This window comes from Camelus bactrianus, chromosome 25 (genome assembly GCF_048773025.1).
Source record: "Camelus bactrianus isolate YW-2024 breed Bactrian camel chromosome 25, ASM4877302v1, whole genome shotgun sequence".
Classification (NCBI taxonomy): domain Eukaryota; kingdom Metazoa; phylum Chordata; class Mammalia; order Artiodactyla; family Camelidae; genus Camelus; species Camelus bactrianus.
The window spans coordinates 4558458-4581008 of NC_133563.1; the positions used below are offsets into that span (position 1 = coordinate 4558458).

The 22551-nt window shown below is 37.0% G+C and overlaps 1 protein-coding gene across 2 annotated transcripts in view; it reads left to right on the forward strand.

Moving 5' to 3' along the window:
* INTS8 (integrator complex subunit 8) overlaps window positions 1–22551 on the forward strand; it is a 52453-nt gene that overhangs the window by 15956 nt on the left and 13946 nt on the right. For both annotated transcript variants that reach the window (XM_074352653.1, XM_074352652.1), the window contains exons 11-26: window positions 846–916; window positions 1311–1486; window positions 2627–2760; window positions 3957–4067; window positions 5289–5490; window positions 8327–8448; window positions 12441–12625; window positions 13070–13103; window positions 13788–13844; window positions 13927–13988; window positions 16456–16574; window positions 18107–18210; window positions 18960–19010; window positions 20509–20582; window positions 20668–20732; window positions 20887–20930. In XM_074352653.1, coding sequence (XP_074208754.1) covers window positions 846–916; window positions 1311–1486; window positions 2627–2760; window positions 3957–4067; window positions 5289–5490; window positions 8327–8448; window positions 12441–12625; window positions 13070–13103; window positions 13788–13844; window positions 13927–13988; window positions 16456–16574; window positions 18107–18210; window positions 18960–19010; window positions 20509–20582; window positions 20668–20732; window positions 20887–20930 — 1611 coding nt within the window. The remainder of the gene's footprint in view (window positions 1–845; window positions 917–1310; window positions 1487–2626; window positions 2761–3956; window positions 4068–5288; window positions 5491–8326; window positions 8449–12440; window positions 12626–13069; window positions 13104–13787; window positions 13845–13926; window positions 13989–16455; window positions 16575–18106; window positions 18211–18959; window positions 19011–20508; window positions 20583–20667; window positions 20733–20886; window positions 20931–22551) is intronic.

The window sequence follows — 22551 nt, forward strand, 5'->3', positions numbered from 1 at the left end:
GGGCAAAATTATTAGAATGTAAACATTGTGCATACTCCAAGATGCTCAGATGTGATGTATACTGATAGGGTAACCTGTTCAGTCAGTATTTCATTCCTTTTTATAGCTGAATAATACTCCACTGAATGGATATACTCTTCAGTGTCTATTTTGTGTGTCCATTCATCAGTTGATGGACTTAAGGATTGTTTCCACTTTTTGGCTGTTGTGAATAATGCCGCTACAAGTATTGCATAATTTAATTTTTGTGTCAACATGTTAGAGAATATTTGACAATTTCTTGAGGTTAGGGACTTCTACACTAATAATTTTTTTGACTTCTTGTAAATAATATGTGGGAAGGAAGCCTAATCTAATAAACTCAAAATAACATAAGAATATTATTTTTAGAAAACTAGTATTTTTGTGGATAGTTTCTGTTATTTATTTTCATCGTGTATTTTTTAAACCTTTTAACATTCTTAATCATTGGTTCTGTGTACTTTAGCTGTTATTATTCACTCTTTTCAACTAAGATGACTCTTTCTCACTTTTCTGACAGGACTACTGATTCTTAAAGTTTATCACTCCATATAATTTGGCAATGTAACTTATAAACTTCAGCAGGACTAGTTAGTATGCTTAGCAGATTATTCTTTACTACATATGAGTACCTTGAAATGGGCACATTCTACTCCCTCTTCCCGTAATAGATTCTTATTCTTTGGTCTCAGCTCTTAAATTTCTTAAATCTGTGATAAATGTTTGAAGGGAAAATTTAGTTGTTTTTCAGTCTAACCTTTTCAAACTGTAGTATAATTATTTAAAAATACTCATATTCAAATAAAAATTACTCAAATCCCTAGGTATGTTCAAGATCAATAAATTTAGAAAAAGCTTCAGATTCTTTGAAAGGAAACATGGCTGCTTTTCTAAAGTAAGTGCCTTTCTTTTCTTTTTTCCTTAATTTTGAACTTAGAAAAATATCTTTGAACTGTGAGAAAAATATCTTCTAAGTAATACCGTTTTGGATTTGTCCCACATACCTTATAACAAGGCAATAGCTGGTATTTGAGAACAGTCATGGTTTAGAAGTGTGTAGCCACACAAAGCTTAGGGTTCTCAGTTATTCTTTTTGTATAGTGTGGCACTGAAATCACAGTTTTAAATAAGGACCAAAGAGAGATTTTAAATCTACTTCAAATTGTTGTGCAGTTTATGAAATGGTGGCTTTTAAAATGGTTTCTTAATAAAAAATTGGTTAATATGATTCTGTTCCCCAAACTAAAATTATACACTTTTTTGTTTTACAATATTTCTTACGGATCTAGGAATGTGTGTCTGGGGTTGGAAGACCTGCAGTATGTTTTCATGATTTCTTCACATGAGCTTTTCATTACATTGTTGAAAGATGAAGAACGAAAGCTACTTGTTGATCAGATGAGGAAGCGGTCCCCTAGAGTAAATCTGTGCATTAAACCTGTAACTTCATTTTATGACATCCCAGGTCAGCTCTGCTAGCTCAAACGTTGGCGCGTTTTGCCCCTCAGTGTATTTGAGGATGCCCTCTTACTTGTTTCGGTTCACACTTATGCCGGGAATTAGTAGAAATTTACCTGTCTTCTGTAGTCACATTTCTGTCTAAGTCTTTAAGTCTTGGGACTCTGCATAGTTAATGTCGATTTAGGCCTAGATACATAAAAGATTCCAGCTGGGGAAGCAGACCTACGAAACTCTGCTGCTGTTCTTCTTGAAGGTGAAAAACAAGGGGCGGGGGGTGGTTGAGAACAGAAAAAAGGTGCAGGCTTTCCTGTATCTCAGCCTGTATCACTGTGTGCTGTCTGCTGGCTAAACATTCAGCTTTGGCAACATTGCCATTTTTGCCTCATTTATTTGATGATTTTCTTCCATTTTTGTTCTTATTTTATAAATGTAAGCAGAAAATACAGTGCTGCTCGTTAAGAGATACAAGCTATAAAACTTAATACAGGGGAGATGGAGAGTTCAGTTATTTAAACAAAGCAAACTTTTAGCTGCTTTGAACCTCACCATATTTAAACTGATCTGACTGTCCAGTTGTAAAAGAAAAGAAATGATATTAATACATACAGAATGCTGGAAATGCATTATGGAAGACTGTATCTGAAAGCTGAGTTGTAGTTAAGGATTTTAATAATCATTTCTTGGTTCTCTGGGAAGACAGGGGGCCTCCTCCTCATTCACTCCCTTCAGAAAACACGTTCTTAATGTTTATTACTCAAAATTAACATTTTATACATGCTTTTAACACGATGTGTTCAAAAGTACGAGACTCTGTGTAAGTTGAATTTTTCCATATATACCACATAATTTTTTCCATGTACCAGTTAATTTATATCTGTTTATATTTTCATTATCTTTATTTATTAAATGCACTTACTTATTAAATGCAGACATAATACAAATTATGTTAGCCTTTCTCTATGAAGTTAATACATAATTTGCACTATGTTGAATAAAACAGTTTTCAGGATGAGAGATGCTTTTAACTTACAATACTTACAAACACGCAGTTTCTCTCAGTAAATTAGCATTGTCATATTTATAGGATTATGTATATTTTGAATCAAATCATTATTGAAATGAATATCTCTTCTTGCTTTCTTAGCTTCAGCAAGTGTTAACATTGGCCAGTTGGAGCATCAGCTGATACTGTCAGTGGATCCCTGGAGGATTCGACAGATTTTAATTGAATTACATGGTATGACTTCAGAGCGCCAGTTCTGGACTGTGTCTAATAAGGTAAGAAATCTTCTGTCAGGAGCAGATAAGAAAATTACCCTTGTTTTCTTATGTAGAAGAGCTGTTCCCTGACCTTTTTGAGAATAAGAACCCCTTTTATTTGTCAACAGTTCATCAACAGTGTCAAGGACCTTCAGATGACGGTCATTGCACTTTGAACACCCATTGACAGAGAAAATACTAAATTTCCTAAAAAGATACTATTAAATCAGTAACAACTAAAAATGAGTTTATATTCCATTTATTGTCATAGCGCCTACATGCATTTTTAAATACAGCTGTCAATATGTGTATAAGGTATATTATTTATTGCAGTTTGTAGCTAATACCTGCCATGTGCTTATAGAGCATTTTTGGTTTTGTTTTTTAATACTCTCTTGGAATCTAAAGCCTACAGTTTAGAACCACTTCATTAAAACGTCTTTATAGAACATTTTTGGCTTTAGATATTCTTTTTAAAATGCCAAGCTAATGTAGTTACTTGTTTCTGAAATTGTTTATTTAAAAATTATCCTGTGTGGGAAGTGCAAATGAAAATAGCTTTTAAACATTTCATTGGACTGTAGCTGGAGATACTAGGAATAGGCCCTAGACCCAGGTGAAGTTAAAGTCGTGTGGCAGTGCTTCTGATGTAAATGCACGTTCCTCCTCTGCTGAATGTGTGGTAAGAAGCAGCCAGAAATTGACCTACATTGTGGGGTTTGAACATGCAAGTGCAGTGAAATGAAAAATTGCCCCAAACCTTAGTTGGCCATTGTTATTCGTGTTCATTTTTATAAGTGAGGAAGCATAACATAATAGTTGAGAGAGCGAGTTCTGGTACTAACTGCCTGCGTTTGGATCCCAGATCCATACTTTACTAGCTGTATCATCTTTGGCAGGTTATTTAACTTCTGTGTACCTCCGCTTGCTCATCTGAAATGGAGATAATAGTACCTACTTAGTACTGTTGTGAGGATCCTATGAGTTAATACATATAAAACTCCTAGGAGTTTTTTCCTTCTTTATTTCTACAGACTATCCTTCAGGAAGTTCCGGTCCATTTAATCTTTATTACTAGCTCGTTACAGTGAATATGTTCATTTTGATCAGCATTTCATTATGGCTGTCATTTTCCTTTCTCTTTAAAAAATGACCTCTGAGTGACTCAGATTTGGCTTTGTGTGTGTGTATTTATGTATTTTCATTTCTTCTAGTGGGAAGTACCTTCTGTCTATAGTGGTGTTATCCTGGGAATTAAAGACAATTTAACAAGAGATTTGGTTTACATTCTAATGGCCAAAGGTTTACACTGCAGTACTGTTAAGGTGAGTAAAAGCGTACATCGACCAGTGGTTAAGAATATGCCTTATTAATTCAGCATGAAGCCAGGAATCGGAATCAGTTATGTTTTCCTGATTTTAAAATCATAGTCATAGGCCTGAGAGGATATGTGAAAAGGTGTTTTGGTTTATCCTTTTTCCTTTACCCTTATAACTATACAAAAATGGTTTTGGACATAAGGCTATGACTCTCTTTCTTTAAGAAAAGTAGAAAACATGAATAGTTATTTGTATTCTTTAGGATTTAATTAGTAAAGATTATATTCCAAGCTTAAAAAAAAAAACCCAAAGAATCTTTAAAATACTTTTGTAGACTTGATATAAGGAATTTGTAATCTATTTGGGAAGTAGAGAGAGCTGGAAATACAGATTTGGAAATCATCAAAGGTCCCCCTGGGAGAATATACAGAACCTAGGGGATCCAGCACTGGGTCCAAGAAAGAGTGGCGTGAGGGGTATGAGGACCAGACTCATGGAGTCATGGTAGCTAAGGGGGTAGAGGATGTCGAGAAAAGGAAATGGATGGCACTGGGATGCAGCCCCGAAGTCCAGTAAGGTAACTGAGAGGTGTTCAGAAGATTGTGCAATTAGAAGGTCTTTGTTTTGTGAGAGCTATTTCTTCTTCCTGTTGCCCAGTGGGATAGAAGCAAGAGGTAGGAGCAAAGGAGGCATGTGGAGAGAAAATGAACCAAGACTACTCTTTGGAGAAATTAGAAGGAGATGTGTGGGAAAGGGCTTGGATCATAGCTGATTTGATTTATTTACTAGTCAGTTACTAGTCAGTTAATAGAGTTGGATGCAGCATTTTAGAATGTGGAACCTTGTTGACTGATGTAAGGTCTAATTCTATGTTAGATGGGCAAGGGTGTTTAATTACAGAATTGTATACCTGTGTAAAATATGTATATAATATATTTATATAAAAACTTGTTTTTGTTATTTTATAATTTATATAAAACTTGTTTAGTAATATAGTATGTGTATTATATTGACTATTAGTTTTTTTAAGTTACAAAAGAATTGACTATTATAATAAGTAAACAATGCAGAGATGATAAAGAAAAATATAGTCTAGCTTCACTCCCCAAGATTACTAATGTTAACCATTTAAATTCTTCTATTCCTTGCTCTGCACTTATAAATCCACTTATTTTTTTAACTTCAGAGAAAAGGTGATCCACACTATTCTGTTACTTCTTTTTATAGGACTTTTCCCATGCTAAACAGCTGTTTGCTGCCTGTTTGGAGTTGGTGACAGAGTTCTCACCCAAGCTTCGCCAGGTCATGCTAAATGAGATGCTGCTTTTGGATATTCATACGCATGAAGCTGGGACGGGGCAGTCCGGAGAGAGACCTCCCTCCGATCTTATTAGTCGGGTGCGCGGATATCTGGAAATGAGGCTTCCTGGTAAGACAGTTTCACAAAGCCAAATTTCAGAAATTCAGTACTCAAATAACGGGGGGAAAATCTAAAAGAATTATTTACTAGACTTTTTTACCATCTAAGAAGAAATTATTTTCCTCTTAAAACAATTCAGATTTGGCGTTCACTTGAGAACATTGGGGAACATACAGGAAACTTAATTTCCTAGGATTGCCATGAATAAGTATCAGAAATTTATTCTTTCACAGTTCTGGATGTGAGATGTCTGAAATCAAGGGGTCTGCAGGGCCATGCTCCCTTCGAAGGTTCTAGAGAAAAATCCTTCCTTGCCTCTCCCTAGCCTCCGGTGGCCCCCGGCAGCCTTTGGTGTTCCTGGGCTTGTAGGTGCACCCCTCCGGTCTCTGCCTCCTTCACGTGACTTTCGTGTGTGTGTGTGTGTGTGTGTTTCCTCTTGTAAGGGCACCAGTGCCCTAATTTGCTGTGACCTCATTTTCATTCAGCACACTACAGAAACTATATTGCAGTTTTAAGATATTCTGTTAAAAGAATCAAAATGTTCTGGAATCTCAATTTTGAAGGTTTATTTCCTCAGTGCTGCCGTAGACCTCAAAATGATTGCTGGTGGGTCGGGAACTCACTTGTGTTCGCTTTAGGAACAGATTTTGCCTGTCTAGTTGGAAACATAAATATCTTAGTATGAAAAGGGGCTTATCATAAGCATTATTGTCTGTGTTACGTATACATCTTGCTTAGTTAAAGCAGTTTCTTGATCTTACTTTTTTTTTTTACTATTTTTTTTTTTTATTGAGTTGTCAGTTTACAATGTTGTGTCAGTTTCCAGTGTAGAACACAATTTTTCAGTTATACACGAACATACATGTATTCATCGTCACATACTTTCACCGTGAATTAATCTTACATATTTGAATAACAGATATTTAGAATAATTAAGTCATACTGTACACATTTATGTACAGTATATACATAAACTGTAAATAGTAAAATTGAAGCATAAAGAAAAATGCTAATAATGTGCCAAAACAGATGGCTGCTGGCCCTCTGGGGTCTTTTGAATTAATTTAATTGTTATTACATTGTGGTTTCTTGAAGAATTGACAACTTTTTAGCAGTCTGTAGATGGAATACCTTTGAGCTTTAATGCATCAGTGCCCCGCAATATCAAAAGAATTGATCTAATTAATATATACTAACAGTCAGTGGAGGTAAAAAAAAAAAAAAAACCCAACTTTTTTTTAAAAGTTGAAGGTTGGTTTTTCATACATGATTTCTCTAAAATGAAAAACAAAGAATTTTAAAAACTCTAACATGTATTGAGTGCTAACTAGATGTCAGACATTGTTCTGAGAACTTAGGTACGTAACTCATTGTCTCCTCGTGGCAGCTCTGTGAAGTAGCTTCTTTAATTATCCCCATTTTGTAAATCAAGAAACTGAGGTTAAGGAATTTGGCTAAAGTCATGAAGTGAGAGACAGACTGTTTTCAACTTATTAGTCCAACTTAAGCCTATGCTTTTCACTCTTTGAAATGGTTGGAAATGGCTTACATGATTGTAGTCTCTCGGTGCCGCCTTTTTGGCGCTTGAGTAGTTTGGAGTTTACGTCACTTTTCCCTGCCCCCCACCCCTTCCTCCCTTTTATCCCTCCCTCCCCCTCCAACTTACTGAATGTTCATGTGCTTGTCCCATAGTTTGTGCTGTAAACAGTGCATAAAATGAGAAGGGAAGGATGTACTGTTAGGGGAACAAGAAAATGATTGAACCCCACTCTCTAGGTGCTGATTCTTCTCTAAGAACCACTGAGGACTCACTAATGAGAACTAATGAGGGATGCCCGGTGAATAAAGGAGGCCTTGGAGCTGAAAGCTGTGTGGCCTTCCTTTGGCAAAGTGTACAGTGCGTAATGCACCTGACATATGTGCATTGGGATATTAAATTCCCTTCTGTCTTCATTCCTTCTTTAAGAATATGATAATGTATTTTTATTTTATTTTGCTGTGTTCTTAGGCCTATTTTTTGTTGTCTCCAGTTGCTTTTTGGAATAGTGAGATATAAACAAATTAAATAGCCACAGTCGCAGTCTTGTTAGAAAGACTGAAAAATATTAGGTACTCAAGGAGTTTCATAGCTCTCTCCATTTTCAGTTTTCACGTTGTTATTTAGTATTTATTGTGTTTCTTTTTCTCTTTAAATATATTAAAACCTGAGTGTTAAATACTTTGAGCTACAAAAATGCACAACATATTTAATATTAAGGTATATTTAATGATCATTTCAAAGGAAATAATGGTCAAACAATTCTGAGTGATTTTTTCCCCATATCTTTTATTTAAAATGGTCCCCGGCACAGTAAACACCCTTTAAATGAGTGAGTTATTTGTTGCTTATGAATATTCATTACATTTTAATCAGGAAGATATTTTTAAATGAATATGTTAACTCAGATTTATTACAGTTTTATATGTGGTTTACTGATTTCTGAGCTCTAAGTGTGCTGGAAGTTTATACTGTACCATTATGTGTTTGTGTTGTTTAATGTGGTTATTCTCTGCTCATTTGAATTATAAATTTGTGGAGACTAGGTACCAACCCTTAGACTTCCACAGCAGAGTGATGGGCATCTTAAGATGTTCTTACTAGAGAATTTTGTTGATAATTGTGAGGACTATGGCAGTTTATTACTGGGAAATCATAAACTTTCTAGAGAAAAGTATAAAATGTTAGTATTTTTCTGTTTTTTCATCTGTGATTGTCAATTTGTTCAGCTGAAATCTGAGCAGATATTTGCTCTGCTCTTTTAATGTCATGTTGGTAATTCCAACCACTTTCTTCTTTGCTTTTCAGACATTCCTCTTCGTCAAGTTATTGCTGAGGAGTGTGTTGCTTTTATGTTAAACTGGAGGGAAAATGAATACCTTACGCTGCAGGTTCCTGCACTCCTGCTTCAGAGTAACCCATATGTAAAGGTAATTCATGTTTAATCTAAGTAGGATTGTTAGGGTGGAATTACTGTACCAGTTTCTTGAGAGCTATGCTCCTTAGCAAGCTTTTCCAGTTTCTAAGAAACAGTGTAAGATTGGACAAACGCATATTGGTTTGTAGGTAAACATAGTTTTTGGTAATTCAAGCACTTGAGTTTGCCCTCTCTACAATTTTTTTTCTCATACTCTACAGTTATGAGAATGCAAGCTAATATTATTTGGTTAACAAACAACATTTTGGTATAATCCTGAGCTAGTGAGAGGTCAGGCAGATTTTCTTGCTCTCATTGATATAATCGAACTCCAGTTTCAGCTCTGGAATACCCAGGCCTGCCTGGGTTGAACTGGGGGAGCCCTGAGGGATGTGCTGCACCTGTTTTTCATTTGAGCATCTTACCCTTTGTCAGGGCCTGTTAGACTCTAAGTTGAAGCCTGATTCTCACTAATGTGCATGTTTGTTGTCAGTGGTCATTTCCATGTGACAGAAGTCATTTGGTGAATTGACGGTGAGTTATTTGTTTATTCTCCTTCCTTAATTACATCTGTTCTGGTCAACTGGAAATGCTTCTGGGTGAAGAAAACATCAAAAATAAAGAGACTGGAGATTTTCCCTCAAATTCTATCTTTCATGTGTTAATATTATGTTTACCCTGAATAAGCAGTGAGCTTTTCTCTCTTTCTGGCCTTATAATTTAAAAAAACAAAACATTTCATGATTTAGCATTTTGTGCTATAGGTTTGGTCCTTCAGATTTTTTGTTCCTTCCTTGGTGCTGTGTTACTTTGTGTTGTCCTCCTCGCCCTCATCTCTTCTTCAGTACATCGTCTCTTAAACTGGCACTTCTCTGGGAGCCTTGTAAGACTGTACCAATTTTTCACATTTGTCTTTGGTTATTTGTTTCTTCCTCCTTATTTCATGTATATTTTTTAAAAAACTGAGCTCGTTTCAACTCTTTGAAGTCTTACTGATTTCTTTTGTTTTTCCCTACTTTTGGTCTTCTTTACAGTTCCTAAAAATGTATCTTTGTATGTGAATCATCCTTCTCTTTGGAATTTCGGACACTGGATTATATCTGTTTTTTCAGTGAACTTTCTGAGACAACAATTCCTAGTATCTAGGTTATCTGTCTGATTATGCCCAACAGTCTCTCAGTCTTCAGTAAAGTCTCAGATGAGAGAACCGTCTTGTTTGAAGATAATCATTTCCATTTAGACTCAGTCGTAGCTCGCTGCTCAGTATTGAGAGGGTGCAGTAGCTTCTCCCTTCGCCGCTCTTAGCAGTGACCCCTGTGTGGCTGAGCACCGGGAGGCGGCGTGCAAGGGCACAGGATGTCGTGATGCAGGTTGCCTAACCTTGGGCTCAGTTACTTCGCTGCTTCCTGCGGTTCCCCCTGATCTGGCCCCAGGGGAGGAAAGATACGTGGTGACCTTGCTGCAGAGCCACTGAGACATCTCACCGTCTCATCCAGGTTAGGATTTTGTGTGCCTCCTTCCCTGGTTGGCCCCTTGCTCCCTTGTTAATGTCAAAGAGAAAGGAATCAGAGAAAGAAGTCCAGAGTAAGGGATTATGTTTTAAAAATTACACAATTTGGAGCAGCTTCCGAATTTCGAATTCTGTGCAGAGTATATAAACCTATGCTTAGTTGAAGACTCTGAAAGGATGTTAACAGTCATTATTGCTGGGTGATGAATAAAACTCATCAGTTTTATTTTCCATTCTATTACATATTATTTACTTGAATGTCTACTAATTATCGCAAAAAGGAAAGAAAAAAATCTTAAGCATGTGACCAAAATATGACCTTTTGAAATAGTAAAAAACTGTCCTGCCTCTCCCTTGGCTCGGCGTGGAGGTAGTATAGAATACTGGAAAATGTGCAGGATTCGTGGGCGCTTGGAGTATAAAAGCTTGACTAGTATGGGGAGGAGGGGAGGCTGGTGGTAACGGAGGTAATGGTGTAGGACAGAGACCACGGCTTTTCATATGGCCCGAGAGGCCTTTTAAGGTGTGGGAGCTCCTTCCCGCCTTCGTCCCCTCTGCTGCTCGTCCTGCCGGCGCTGCCTGCGGTGCAGCAGCGCCCGTGGGTCCCTGCACACACAGTGCGTTCTCTGCACGTGCCTGTGTGGGTGCACTCAGCCAGGTTGCCCTTCCCACTTTTGCCTGATTGTGTGGTTTCTTCGAAGCTTTCCATAATTCCTTTCCCTGCAGCCTTGCTCCTCTTGTTACTTTTGTGCTGTGGACATGCTTCCTTTGTTGTGTTTATACTGTGCAGTGAGTTACTTGTTCACCTGTCTGTCTTCCTCATAAAACAGTGAGCTTCTTGAGGACAGTTAATTTTTATATTCTTAGTGCTTTGCTTGATACCAGCACACAGGAGATGCTCAAGAATGTAGAATTCAATTGACTTGGGGCCTCATACCTCTGAAGACTCTTCCTTTTACTTAAATGTAACTTGCTTAAGGTAGTGGCCTTCAGCATGATCCCGGACAACAGGAAATGAAGTTGAGATCAAAGCAGTGCATAACCTGCCTGTACTGTGATGCTGGTTCTCAGAGAAAAGTGTGTGCAGTAGGTACACAGGATGGAATGTTCTGCTAGACTGTGGACCCTTGATTTCTGTTCACACAGCAAGCTAGGGGTTTTGACATCATTTGCACTAGTTTTAGGAAGCACCAGAATTCTTGTAAATTTTCTTAGGCGTGATCCTGAAGTTGTGATTACATAAGAAGACGTCCTTGTCCTTAAAGATACATATTGAAGTATTTAGAGGTGAGATGGGCCTGCAACTACTTTCACATAGTTTAACAAACTGTCAGTGTAGATAGATACATAAAGCAAGTATGGCAGAGTATTCACAGGAAGTCAAGTAAACAGGTATTTATTAAACTGGTCTTTCAATTTTTCTATGTTTGAATTTTTTATTCCAAAAAAATTGGGGGAAAGACCACTGTTTTCACCTTTGTCAAAATCCTGCCTCCTTCTTATAGAAGCCACCTTAAGCATTGGAACCCCATTATGAACATTTTCTAGGTCCAGTCAGGGAACTGGAATTTCTTGATGGACATGAATTATCTTTGCTACTTCACCCTCTAAAGAGAAATGATGTGTAAGATTTACTAAGAGCAAACAATAGAGGGGCCCTCTCTTGCTTTGAAATTATAGAGGGAAAGAAATGCTGGATTTGGCATATAAGCCTGTTTCTTTCTCTGCATTTTGGGCCTGCCTTTTGCTCTCAGCCCTTCTACTCGGTATTTCTGGGTTCCTACACCTTTGGTCCTGAAGGCTGCCTTCCTTCAGGTCAGTCACTCTCAGTAATCTTCCCTTCCTTAACTCTGGCCTCCTTGCATCAGCAGGAGCTGCATCCCCAGTTACTACTGGTTTTTTAGAAGTAGCGCTAAGTCTTGTTCCTTTATTCTGCCAACTTCAGCGTCCATGTTTTTGCTCATTTTTTCATTAAAAATTTTAAAAAGTAAAGTATGTGTTTGTGAGTGAAATTTAAGCACTATTTTAATCTCATCTCTGGGCTTTTACAGTTAACACTGTAGTGTGTATGTTCCATGAGGTGGTTTTTTTTTTTTGTTTGTTAGTTTGTTTTAAGTGGGGACCATACTGTGTGTATTTATTTAGCAATTTTTTTTTCAGTTAATAAATTGCATACCTCTTTGCACTGTCTCAGTTTTGTTCTCATTAGACTATACTTGTTTTTGCCCTCTTTAAAATATAATTGTTCAGAAACAAGGCGATTTATAATGTGGTAGAACCAGAGGGTCCTCTTCCCAGATCTGATTCAGATCTGTCAGTAGACGGTGAGCTCTAAATTCCTCAGTGGCTAGATGAAGGCACAGCATAAAATAACTGTGCTTTGGCTATATGGGCAATTATCCATCTTTCTTCAAATGTGCCTTAATTATACAAATAGCCTGTATGACATTACAGATTATCTTTTGTGTATTTTCTGTTTGTTTTTCATGTTACAGCTTGGACAGCTTTTAGCAGCTACATGCAAAGAACTTCCAGGCCCTAAAGAAAGTAGACGGACTGCCAAAGACCTTTGGGAAGTTATTGTTCAAATCTGTAGTGTGTCCAGTCAACACAAACGAGGAAATGATGGCAGAGTTAGTTTAATAAAGCAAAGGGAGTCTACGTTAGGTATAATGTATCGGTATGTTTCCATCAGTTTGGGTTTTTTTTAGTTATTTATACTATTTGTACTGTTTCAAGAACATTATCTGCCATTATCCTTGCATATCGTAAAGATGGACCGTGTAAGAATTCTCTGATGCCGACCCCTGACGGACTTGTCTGGTGTGGCCACCTTTGGAAATAGTTTGTATGTGTGTTGCTTTAAGAGACTGCCTGTTAATCATTTAAAATAATCAACCTGAATTCAAAAACAATGTCCGTAGTTAGATAGTACTGAAGAAGTCACATGTGATTAAAACAGGAAAGAAATTTTATTAGGTTAGTACGATGAAACGTTACACTCTTTTATACAGGCGAAACTGGAAAGTTAGGTGTAAACTTTCACCTGTAATTTACTTTTTTGATTTTATTTTTAATTTCTGATATTAAATATATATACAAAAATTTTGTGGTTTTTTTGTAGGAGCGAACTGCTTTCTTTTATCAAAAAATTACGGGTAAGTTTTATTAAAAGTTGATTTAATTACTATTGCTGATTTCAGTAGAGTATGACTAAAAATACTGAGTGCTTAAATGATGATTATTTAACTAATTTGTTAATGTGCTTTTCATGTTCAGTGATTTTTTTTTTCTTCTTTGAGGATGGGATAGTCTAAATGGAGAAGTTTATTTTGCATTTACCTTACAATGTTTTAGTGAATAGGACAGGTTTTTGTTTTTGTTTTTCCTTAATTGTAAAGAAGTCTTCCTAACAGGGCTAGATGTGAGACCGAGCTTTGCTTTTTGCTGATAGGATTAACGTCATACTTACTTACTGGACATGACCTAGATTCCATTCTATAAATGATATTTTGAAGAATAAAAAGTCAATTATTTTTAGAGGTAGCTGGAAGGACTATATGGAAAGAGATCTATTTACTCAATTTTAAAAGGCATTTGAGGACTTGAACACTATAAGCCAGACACCTAAATATGGTCATTTTTGTGTAAATTGTGTGTTGTGATTTCTTTCATGAGATTGAAAATAAAGTTGATCTTTAGTGTGCTCTGAACTAAAGATGATGGTAACTTTTAAAAGGGTAAGAATCTTTCGAAAGAAAATACTTTGTATCCTTGAAGTTGATAGGAGAAAGATTAAAATATATATAATATTTAAGGCTTCTCTGTTTTCTTCCTCATAGGAACCATTGGTTTTGACTATTATTTTGTCACTCTTTGTGAAACTTCACAATGTTCGGGTCAGTATTTCATAATTTCATTTAAAAAAATCTTTGAAAGAAATTTCCTTTTAAATCACACTGTTTTTTTTTTCCCCTAAAGGAGGACATTGTGAATGATATTACAGCTGAACACATTTCTATTTGGCCATCCTCCATCCCCAAGTAAGAAGTATTGTAGCTTACAGCCTGTTGAATTGTTTCTGTGTTTAGAAGCCTTCCTGACTGATAGAAATGTCCCTGAATAATCTGATTAAAAGTTCTGTTAGGACTCTCCAGCCAGCTTTGTGTTTCTCTGTTACAGCAGTGATTTTCCTAAAAATTGTGGGTAAGGCGTAACTCTAAGTAAGAGCTAGTTATCCTAGCCTTAAGCCAAACCGTGCCATCTCCAAGTGGTCCTGATTCGTTGTCAGTGGTAGAATTAGAAGGCTGAGGCTCATGAGAGATGAGTTTTACCGGGTTTTTCTAGCACTGTGATTATTGGTGGGTCCCAGCCCTTTCTAGTTGCCTGAAGAAGTTATTAAGTTACTTTAAGAACTCTTCCCTCTTACTTTCATTACCTGAGAATGTAAGGATGGTGAGGGAATTTTTTTTTTTTAGGGAGAAGAAAATTGTTCCTTTTCTGGAAGAAGTCGTTTACATTTTTCTCTTTCCAAACATAACAACTTCTCATTCAGGAGAATCTGTTGTTTCCTCATAAATATTACTTTTTCTTTTCTCCCTTCCCCCACCAGTCATCTTCTTTGTGCCTGAAGGGTCTAGGTCTTATTTTATTGCTCTTAGTGGCATCTTTGACGAAGGAAAGATTCTAGTAGATATGTAAGCAGGCAGCAGAATGAGAGTTACTTGCCTCCATCTCAGTCTTAAGAGACTGGACACTGAGACAGGGGTTTGGAGGGTCAGAAGTGGGTGAGCCACCCTCTCCTCCACTTACTGAGCCTTCTTCCCAAAGGAGCACTTTGCTTCCTGCAGGAAATAACCGCAGATTTTTACATAAAATTGGTATATAGATAGCAACCCGAGAATCAGAGGTCATTTTGCCTTTTTAATTGATGGTTATAACACCTCTTTGGTGTTAGATTTTTGGCCTAAGTTTAGACTGTAAACTGGTGATTGATTTTTTTCAGTGTGTATTTATAAATGAGGCAAAAGAATGGTTTACCATAGAGGCTCTGAGCCAGACTCACAGGGTTTGAGTCCCAGCCTCTCCGCTTACCAGGTATATGACCTTGGGTTAGCTGCTTTCCGTGCCAGTTTTCTCATCTGCAAAATGGGCATAAGAGTAGTATCTACCTCAGAATCCTGAGGATTAAATAATACACTTTCTAAGCTAGGTGTTTGGAGTAAGGGTGGCCACATAGTAGGGTTTAACTATATCTTCGTGATAAAATTACTTTAATGTAAATTAACCCAGAGAAAATAAAATATGACTGCATGTTTGACCAGAGAAAGTATTTCTCTCAAGCAAGAAACCTTTTTTTTTTTTTAATTGAAGTACAGTCAGTTTTTGAGCGAGTCTTTATTGACTCCCAAGAATACTGTGAGAATGGTATGGATTAAGTTTACTGTTTTAAAATTGACAGTTTGATATGTAGATCGAATTCTTAGACTTCAACATTTTTAAAATTACTAGAAGATATAATCATAAACCAGTTTATCTCATTTAAATAGATGTAAACAAATGAGCTGTTAGTTAAGAGTTGGGTGTTTGCTAATAGCACCACAGTCCTTTTCCACTATGCTGGGAGCAGTGGTGAGTTACAGCAAAATCTTACCTCAGGGCAACAGAAGTACTTTGTCCAAGTTCACCTTGTAAATGATAGAGCCAGGACTTGAACCTCACGTGTTTCTGAATCCAGAGTGTATGTTCTCTACCAGTGGGTCTCACTGCTTCCGGGAGGTAGGAGCTGTCAACCTGTTTCATGGGTGTTGGCCTCGCTCTTAGCCTTTTAGTTCTGCCTCCTCATTCCGTGTCTCAAGACTTCCAGGTTTAACCGAGCTCAGAGCACTGGCCCCATTCCCTACCCTTTTTTGGATTCTTTACTGCTACTAAATGCGCTGAAGTGAGATACACTTGCCACATCTAGCCCCCAGCCTGTGAGGGCCAGTGGATCATCTAACCCAGAGCAGTTAGTTACTTTTATAAAAAGCCGCAAGATGGATTTAAGGCCACATAGCAGTATTGTTAATATCTGAGCCCTTGTTTTTGTGGCTAACATAAAAATCATGTGGGGAATGTTTATGAGTCTGCCCCTTTCATTTTCTTGTCTGTAAACTGTGTATAAAAAGTTAGTGATAGGGTGTCATCATGCCACTTTATATGCTTTATTTTGTAAAATATTTAAAGATACTTTTTTTAGAGTGGCCTAGTGTACCTTCTTTGGCATTTTGGGGGGAAAAGGAAGCAAAAATCAGATTGTTTTCAACTCCTTATAAAAAGTTAACTTATCACACTTCCTCAGATTTGGTTGTTTTGATAGTTTTAAAAGATTTACTCCTTGTAGTAGTTAACATTGTATTTATGGTCACTTAAGTTTTGACTAAGTCTTTTTGTTTTTGTCCATAATAAATGTGTGTATGGAATTTGAAGCTGACTCTTAGATAGAGAGGATGTTTATTGTCTTTCCTTTAGCCTCCAGTCAGTGGACTTTGAGGCTGTGGCGATCACAGTGAAGGAGCTCGTTCGGTATGCGCTCAGCATAAACCCCAACAACCATTCCTGGTTAGTTATTCAGGCGGATATTTATTTTGGTAAGTGAGATGTGTGGTTGCTGTGTGTTTTATTCTTGTAGCACTTTTAGAAGTAGAAATAAATATATTACACATTTTATTACAGTACTTAATTAAACTTGTTTTTGACATTCTCTAACTCTTCTTCCTAGATAAAATTGAGAGTGACTGTAATTATATATATGCATTTTTCTGTGTAGAGTCTTTGATTTAGATGCTTTTAATTTTATGTTGACTACTTTTTTTTAAAATAGTAAATGGTCATCTAAAAAGTTGGTAAAGAGGTTAAATTTGAGTTTGCAAAACTGCTGTTTAAAGGTCCTAAAATCTGTCTAGGCACTCTTGATAATTATTTGTGTTCATGGAAATAGAGTCCTAATTCCTTCCCCCGACTCCCCACCCCCGGTTAAATGTGATAGATTTTCCAATGTGATATGAAATATCTAATATTTGTTACTATACAGATTAGGTAAAAGTTCTGACTGGTATCATTCCTGGATCAGTTTTTTTAGGAGTTGATTTTTTAAAAGAGAAAGTTCAAAATGATAAGAATGATATAATGAACCCCCATGTATCTGCCACCAGCTTTTTTTTTTTTTTAAATTAAGTGACTTATTGCAAGCAGCCTTAAGTCATTTTTATTTTTGTTTATTTCATTTTTAAAAATCAAAATATGGCCTGCGTACAACATTACAGCAGTTACAGGTGTACAACATAGTGATTCACAATTTTTAAAGGCTATATTATATTAATAGTTACTGCAAAATATTGGCTCTATTCCATGTTGTATAATACACTCTTGTGGCTTATTTATTTTATATGTAATGGTTTGTTGCCACCCGCCTTTTACAGCAACTTGTGGTCAGTCTCATTTCACCTGTACCCTCACCTGCATTGTCCCGCTCTCTCCTGGATTATTTTTGAAGCAAATAATTGACAGTTTTAATGCTCATTTTCACCCCAGTCTCCCAAAGATTTTATTATCAGGATCTTAATATCTTTATTCAGAATTGATTTTTACTGTTTCTAAATTACCTTGGAAAATTAAGATATGTTTCTAGTACGGGCATTTGGGAAATAAATACCTCCAAATACTAAGTTCTGTGCTAGTAAGTTTGCTGAGAGAGCTGAGCTAAATTCTTGGCTACTCAGTTTTAGAAGGAAAGAAGCTATCATACGACATCTTTAAAGTGGTTTAAAAATAAAGGGAATTTTTCGGGGGAGGTTATAGCTCAGTGGTAGAGTGCGTGCTTAGCATGCAAGAGGTCCTGGGTTTAATCCTCCATTAAAAAATAAACAAGTAAAACCTAATTACCTAATCGCCCCGCCTCCAAAAAAAAGACAAAACAATCAAAAAGAAAGAATTCCTTTAAAAAATAGTAATGAAGGCAGTTTTTCTCAGTGTTGTCCTAGCTAAGTGTTATCTCTAGGTCCGTGGCTTGAATCTGCTTTTGTCAGACATGAAATAATACCTCACTCTTCACAAAAGAGGCCCCATTTTTCTGGCTGTGTGCTGGGATAGGTAATTCCTCACTTCTGTTTCCTTCTTCAAGCGACAAATCAGTATTCGGCAGCTCTTCACTATTACCTCCAGGCTGGAGCTGTGTGCTCTGATTTCTTTAATAAGGCTGTGCCCCCGGATGTTTATACAGACCAGGTAAGTTGCTTTTGTGGGCTTGCTTTCTTCTTCTTTACCTTTGAGTATTCTTCCTGGGCCCCTTTTTGTGTGAGTTTATTCATTTCCTTGTATGTGGTGGTAACTCCCGAATTGATTGCTCTGGACCAGATTGCTCTCTGTATTTCCAGGGCCCACAGACCACTGGTGCTTTGATTTCCCCAGAACACTTCAAACCCAGCCTGTCCGAAACTGATTCAGTGTCATACTCTTCCTTTCTCCCCTCTTATAACCTTCTTTGCATACCAAAACAGAGAGAATGGGAGTCATTTGTTTAACCCTTTGAGTTAATCAAGCACAAACCCTGAATGTCATCCTCTTTTCTTTACTGACCCTCCCACCAGCATCACTCAGCCTTCCAGTCATATTGATTCTACTGCCCAAATCTCAAATGACCGTACCTCCTAAATCTCAATTTTGTTCCATTTCTTTTTATAGGCATTGCTCTTTTCTTTGGTTTGGGTCACCAGTATCATAATTTAATAAATGGCATTTTTCAAAACTTATAATAATGGCTTTTGAAATAAGATTTGAAATTTTTTAGTAGCCAAATTTTTAAATAAAAAATTCTATTTTTTTAGAGCAGTTTTAGATTCACAGCCAAATTGAGTGAAAAACAGTTCTCACAAACTCCTGTCCTCACGCATGTGTACATCCTTCCTCAGAGCGCTGCGTTTGTTACAACTGACATTGACTAGTTTTTAAAAATAATCCGAATTTTGTTTTTGTAGGTAATAAAACGAATGATAAAGTGCTGTTCTTTGCTGAATTGCCACACACAGGTTAGTTCATAATATTATGACGTTGGTCTGTTTTCATGTATATTAGAGTTTATATTAAGTATAAAGCATTGGACTGGGAGGTAGCTTTTATTTCCTGTATCATAATTGCTTAAATTTATGGTATTTAAGAATTTGGCATGTTCTTTAATTTTTTTTAAATAGTTTATAGAATTTTAATTAAAATGAAAGTATGAATTAGGAAACATTGGTCTTTGAACCTTCTAGAAAAAGCATTCCCAAGTATGTTTTCTTATGTTTAAGAGTAGATGTGTACATGACTCATTAGGAAGGTGTAAATCACCACCTCGCTCACTAGGCTGGCTGTAGTTGAAAGACAGTAACACGCATTGGTGAAGATGTGGAGCGATTAGAACCCTCCTATGTTTCTGGTAGGACTATAAAATGGGGCAACCTCTTTGGAAAACAGTTTGGCAGTTCCTCAAAACATAGTATTACCGTATGAGCTAGCGGTCTCACTCCTAGGTATATAGCCAAGGAAACTGAAAACATATGTCCACTGAGGAATTTGTATGTGAAATGTTCATAGCAGCATTACTCAAAATAACCAGAAAGTAGAAACAACCCACATGTTCATCAGCTGATGAAAGGTTAAACAAGTTTGGTATATCCATGCGACGGAATACTGTTCGGCCATAAAAAGGAATGGAGTGCTGATAACATGCAACAACAGGGATGAGCCCTGGAAGTTTTATGTTGAGTGAAAAAAGCCAAATACAAAAGACTTTGTATTGTATGATTTCATTCATACAAAATGTCCAGAATGGGCAGATGTGTAGAGTCAGAATGTAGATGAGTGGTTGCCCGAGACTGGAGGGTGGAGGGGAGGGTGGGGGGAATGGAGACTGACCGCTAATGGGTATGGAATTTTTTTTTGGAGGGGGATAATGAAATGTTTTGGAATTAGATAGTGGTGATGGTTGTACATTTTGTGAATATATTAAAAACCACTGAATTTTATTAATATTATGGTATGTGAATTCTATCAATTAAAATTTTTTTTAATATTTAAAAACAAAATCAGCATTATGACCTACATACCTGACTGAAATGGATCTGTCTTCTCCGTTAAGCAGACTGGCAGCCTACGTTTTACCAAAACGAGCTTCTGTACTTGCCAGCTGTGAAAGGTTTAATTGGAGGTTGTGTATGTCCTCGAATGTCTGACACTTTTATTTGGCAGTTTTCCATTCCCTTCAGTTGTCTAAACTGGCTTTTTGCCATCTTCTCATTCAAATAGAGCTCTAAAAATGTATGATTTAGGTCACCAGTAAAGAAAATATTGGGTAGACAGACACTTGTGTAAGGGCTTCTGCAATTAAAATTGGTTGGAATCCATAAATATGAGCTGATCCACTCAGCATGCTCTGCAAGGCCTCTCAAATTAACTAATGTATTCTTGACATAAGAATTATTAAACCAGTAGAGTCATTGTTGACATTAATTACATGAAACCACTTTCAATTCTTTGTTTATGTAGGTGGCAATTTTATGTCAATTCCTCAGAGAGATTGACTACAAAACAGCCTTTAAATCACTGCAGGAACAAAACAGGTATGAATGGTTTTTAAATAAAATGAAGTTGAAATTTTTCTGCTTAAGGAAGAGGAAGAGGAAGTAACTGAACTCTGTTTTTCAGTCATGATGCTATGGACTCCTACTATGACTACATATGGGATGTGACCATTTTGGAATACTTGACTTGTATCCTTTCATCAACATACGTGATATTAGAACTGTTCATTTCTGCAAGTTAAACAAGTGTTTAATATTGTGTATTTTCTAAGTAAAAGATGAACGGGGTGAGATTCTATCATGTATTTAATATTATCGGATTATTCTTAACTTATACATTTAGATCTTCATCATAAAAGAGGAGAAACGGATAAAAGACAAATTGCGGTAAGTTATTTTATGTCTGTATTCTTCAGTGATATGCTTAATTTCCCTAATACTAAGCCATTTTCTGTCTCACATAGTGCCAGAGTCTGTGTGGGGTCTGCAAGGCTGCACGTGACTTTCCCCCTTGCTGACTTCTGCTCCACCAGCACCCCTCCTGCTCTCTGAATGTGCCGGGAACATCCACCCAAGGGCCTTTAACATTTTCTTTCAGAGACATTCTTTAACTTCGCTCATGTCTATCCTCAGATGTCACCTTCTTAGTGATCATCCTTTCCTGACCATCTTATAAAATAGCAATGTCTCTCCCTCCTTTCCCTCCAGTCCCCTTATTCTCATTTCCCGTTTAAAAGTTTTTTCTGTAGAGTTCACCTACATCTGACATACTGTATATTGACTTATTTGTTGGCTGTTTCTCCATAAGGGTAGGGATTGGTTTTGTCGTAGCTGATACCTAGATGGTGCCTGTCACTGTAATAGATGCTCAGTCATTACTGAGTAGATGAATTATTTAAATTTAACTTACAAGCCAAAACGCTACAAATTTATGGCCAGTTTAGGTAGCCTGACATTTTCTGCATCAATATCGCTGTAGGTAATTTCTCTTTGCTCTTTTACACATTAATAAAAGTGTATGCTGTTTATTAAATGTCTTTTAAAACTTTGTACTTGGACTAAATTGTATGTCCTTAGTTTAGAGGAAACAGTGATAACAGCATCCTTAAAAAAAAAAAAAAAAAAAAAAAAAAAAACAGAAACAGAAGAAAGGAAAAAGGACATGAAGCCAGTTCCACTTGATCGGAGGCTACTCATTGTCCCATTTCCAACTTACCCAGGGCTGGAAGGCAGTACTGAAAATTTCCCAGTTCCCTGGTGGGATTTCCAGACCATCTCTATTTGTATCATTTTTAAGTCCCTTTTCCTTAGACGTTTACACCTGCCTCCTTACCAGCTCATTTAACCAATCTCCTGGTTGTTCCTCTATACGCATCAAAAGATGCCCTTATCTAACTACCTGACACCCCTAGCTTTCCAAGCTCCATCGTCACCTTTACTCTTCACCAGCCACCCGTACCCATTGGCAGGCCTTTTTGTAGAATTGCTCTACATATAAGATCTCTCTGCCAATAATGTATCCCTTTCTTACTTCCTGGCTCCCGTGTTCCTCGTGATCAGTGAGATGTTTGAGTTCATGACCAGTTTTCCCCTAGTCTGTTAGCCCTTTCCCAACTTCCCTTCCTTCCCGACTGACCTTGAGTGCAGCAGTTACTGGTCTGTATGCCCTCAGAGATACTGATTCATTTGGTCTGAGATGAGGTCCTGGGATCCAGTTTTATAAGTTTCCCAGGGAGTTCTGATAAACCAGATTTGGGAACCCTGCTATCTATGGTCGATTGTCAGAACTACTCTGATCAATATCTTCAGCATCTTTGCTTTTTTGTCCTTCACCTCACCTGTAAAAGTCCCAACCCTGAATCTGTTCCAAAATTTATGCTTCTTACCCCTAAGGCACTGAGTCCTGTTGGAAAAAGTTCTCCAACTGTGTAAATTTGTGCCACTACCAAACCATGGCCTGCAACCTTAGCTGGCCCCTCATTCCTTTTGTTTTACTTGCCAGTAGTCA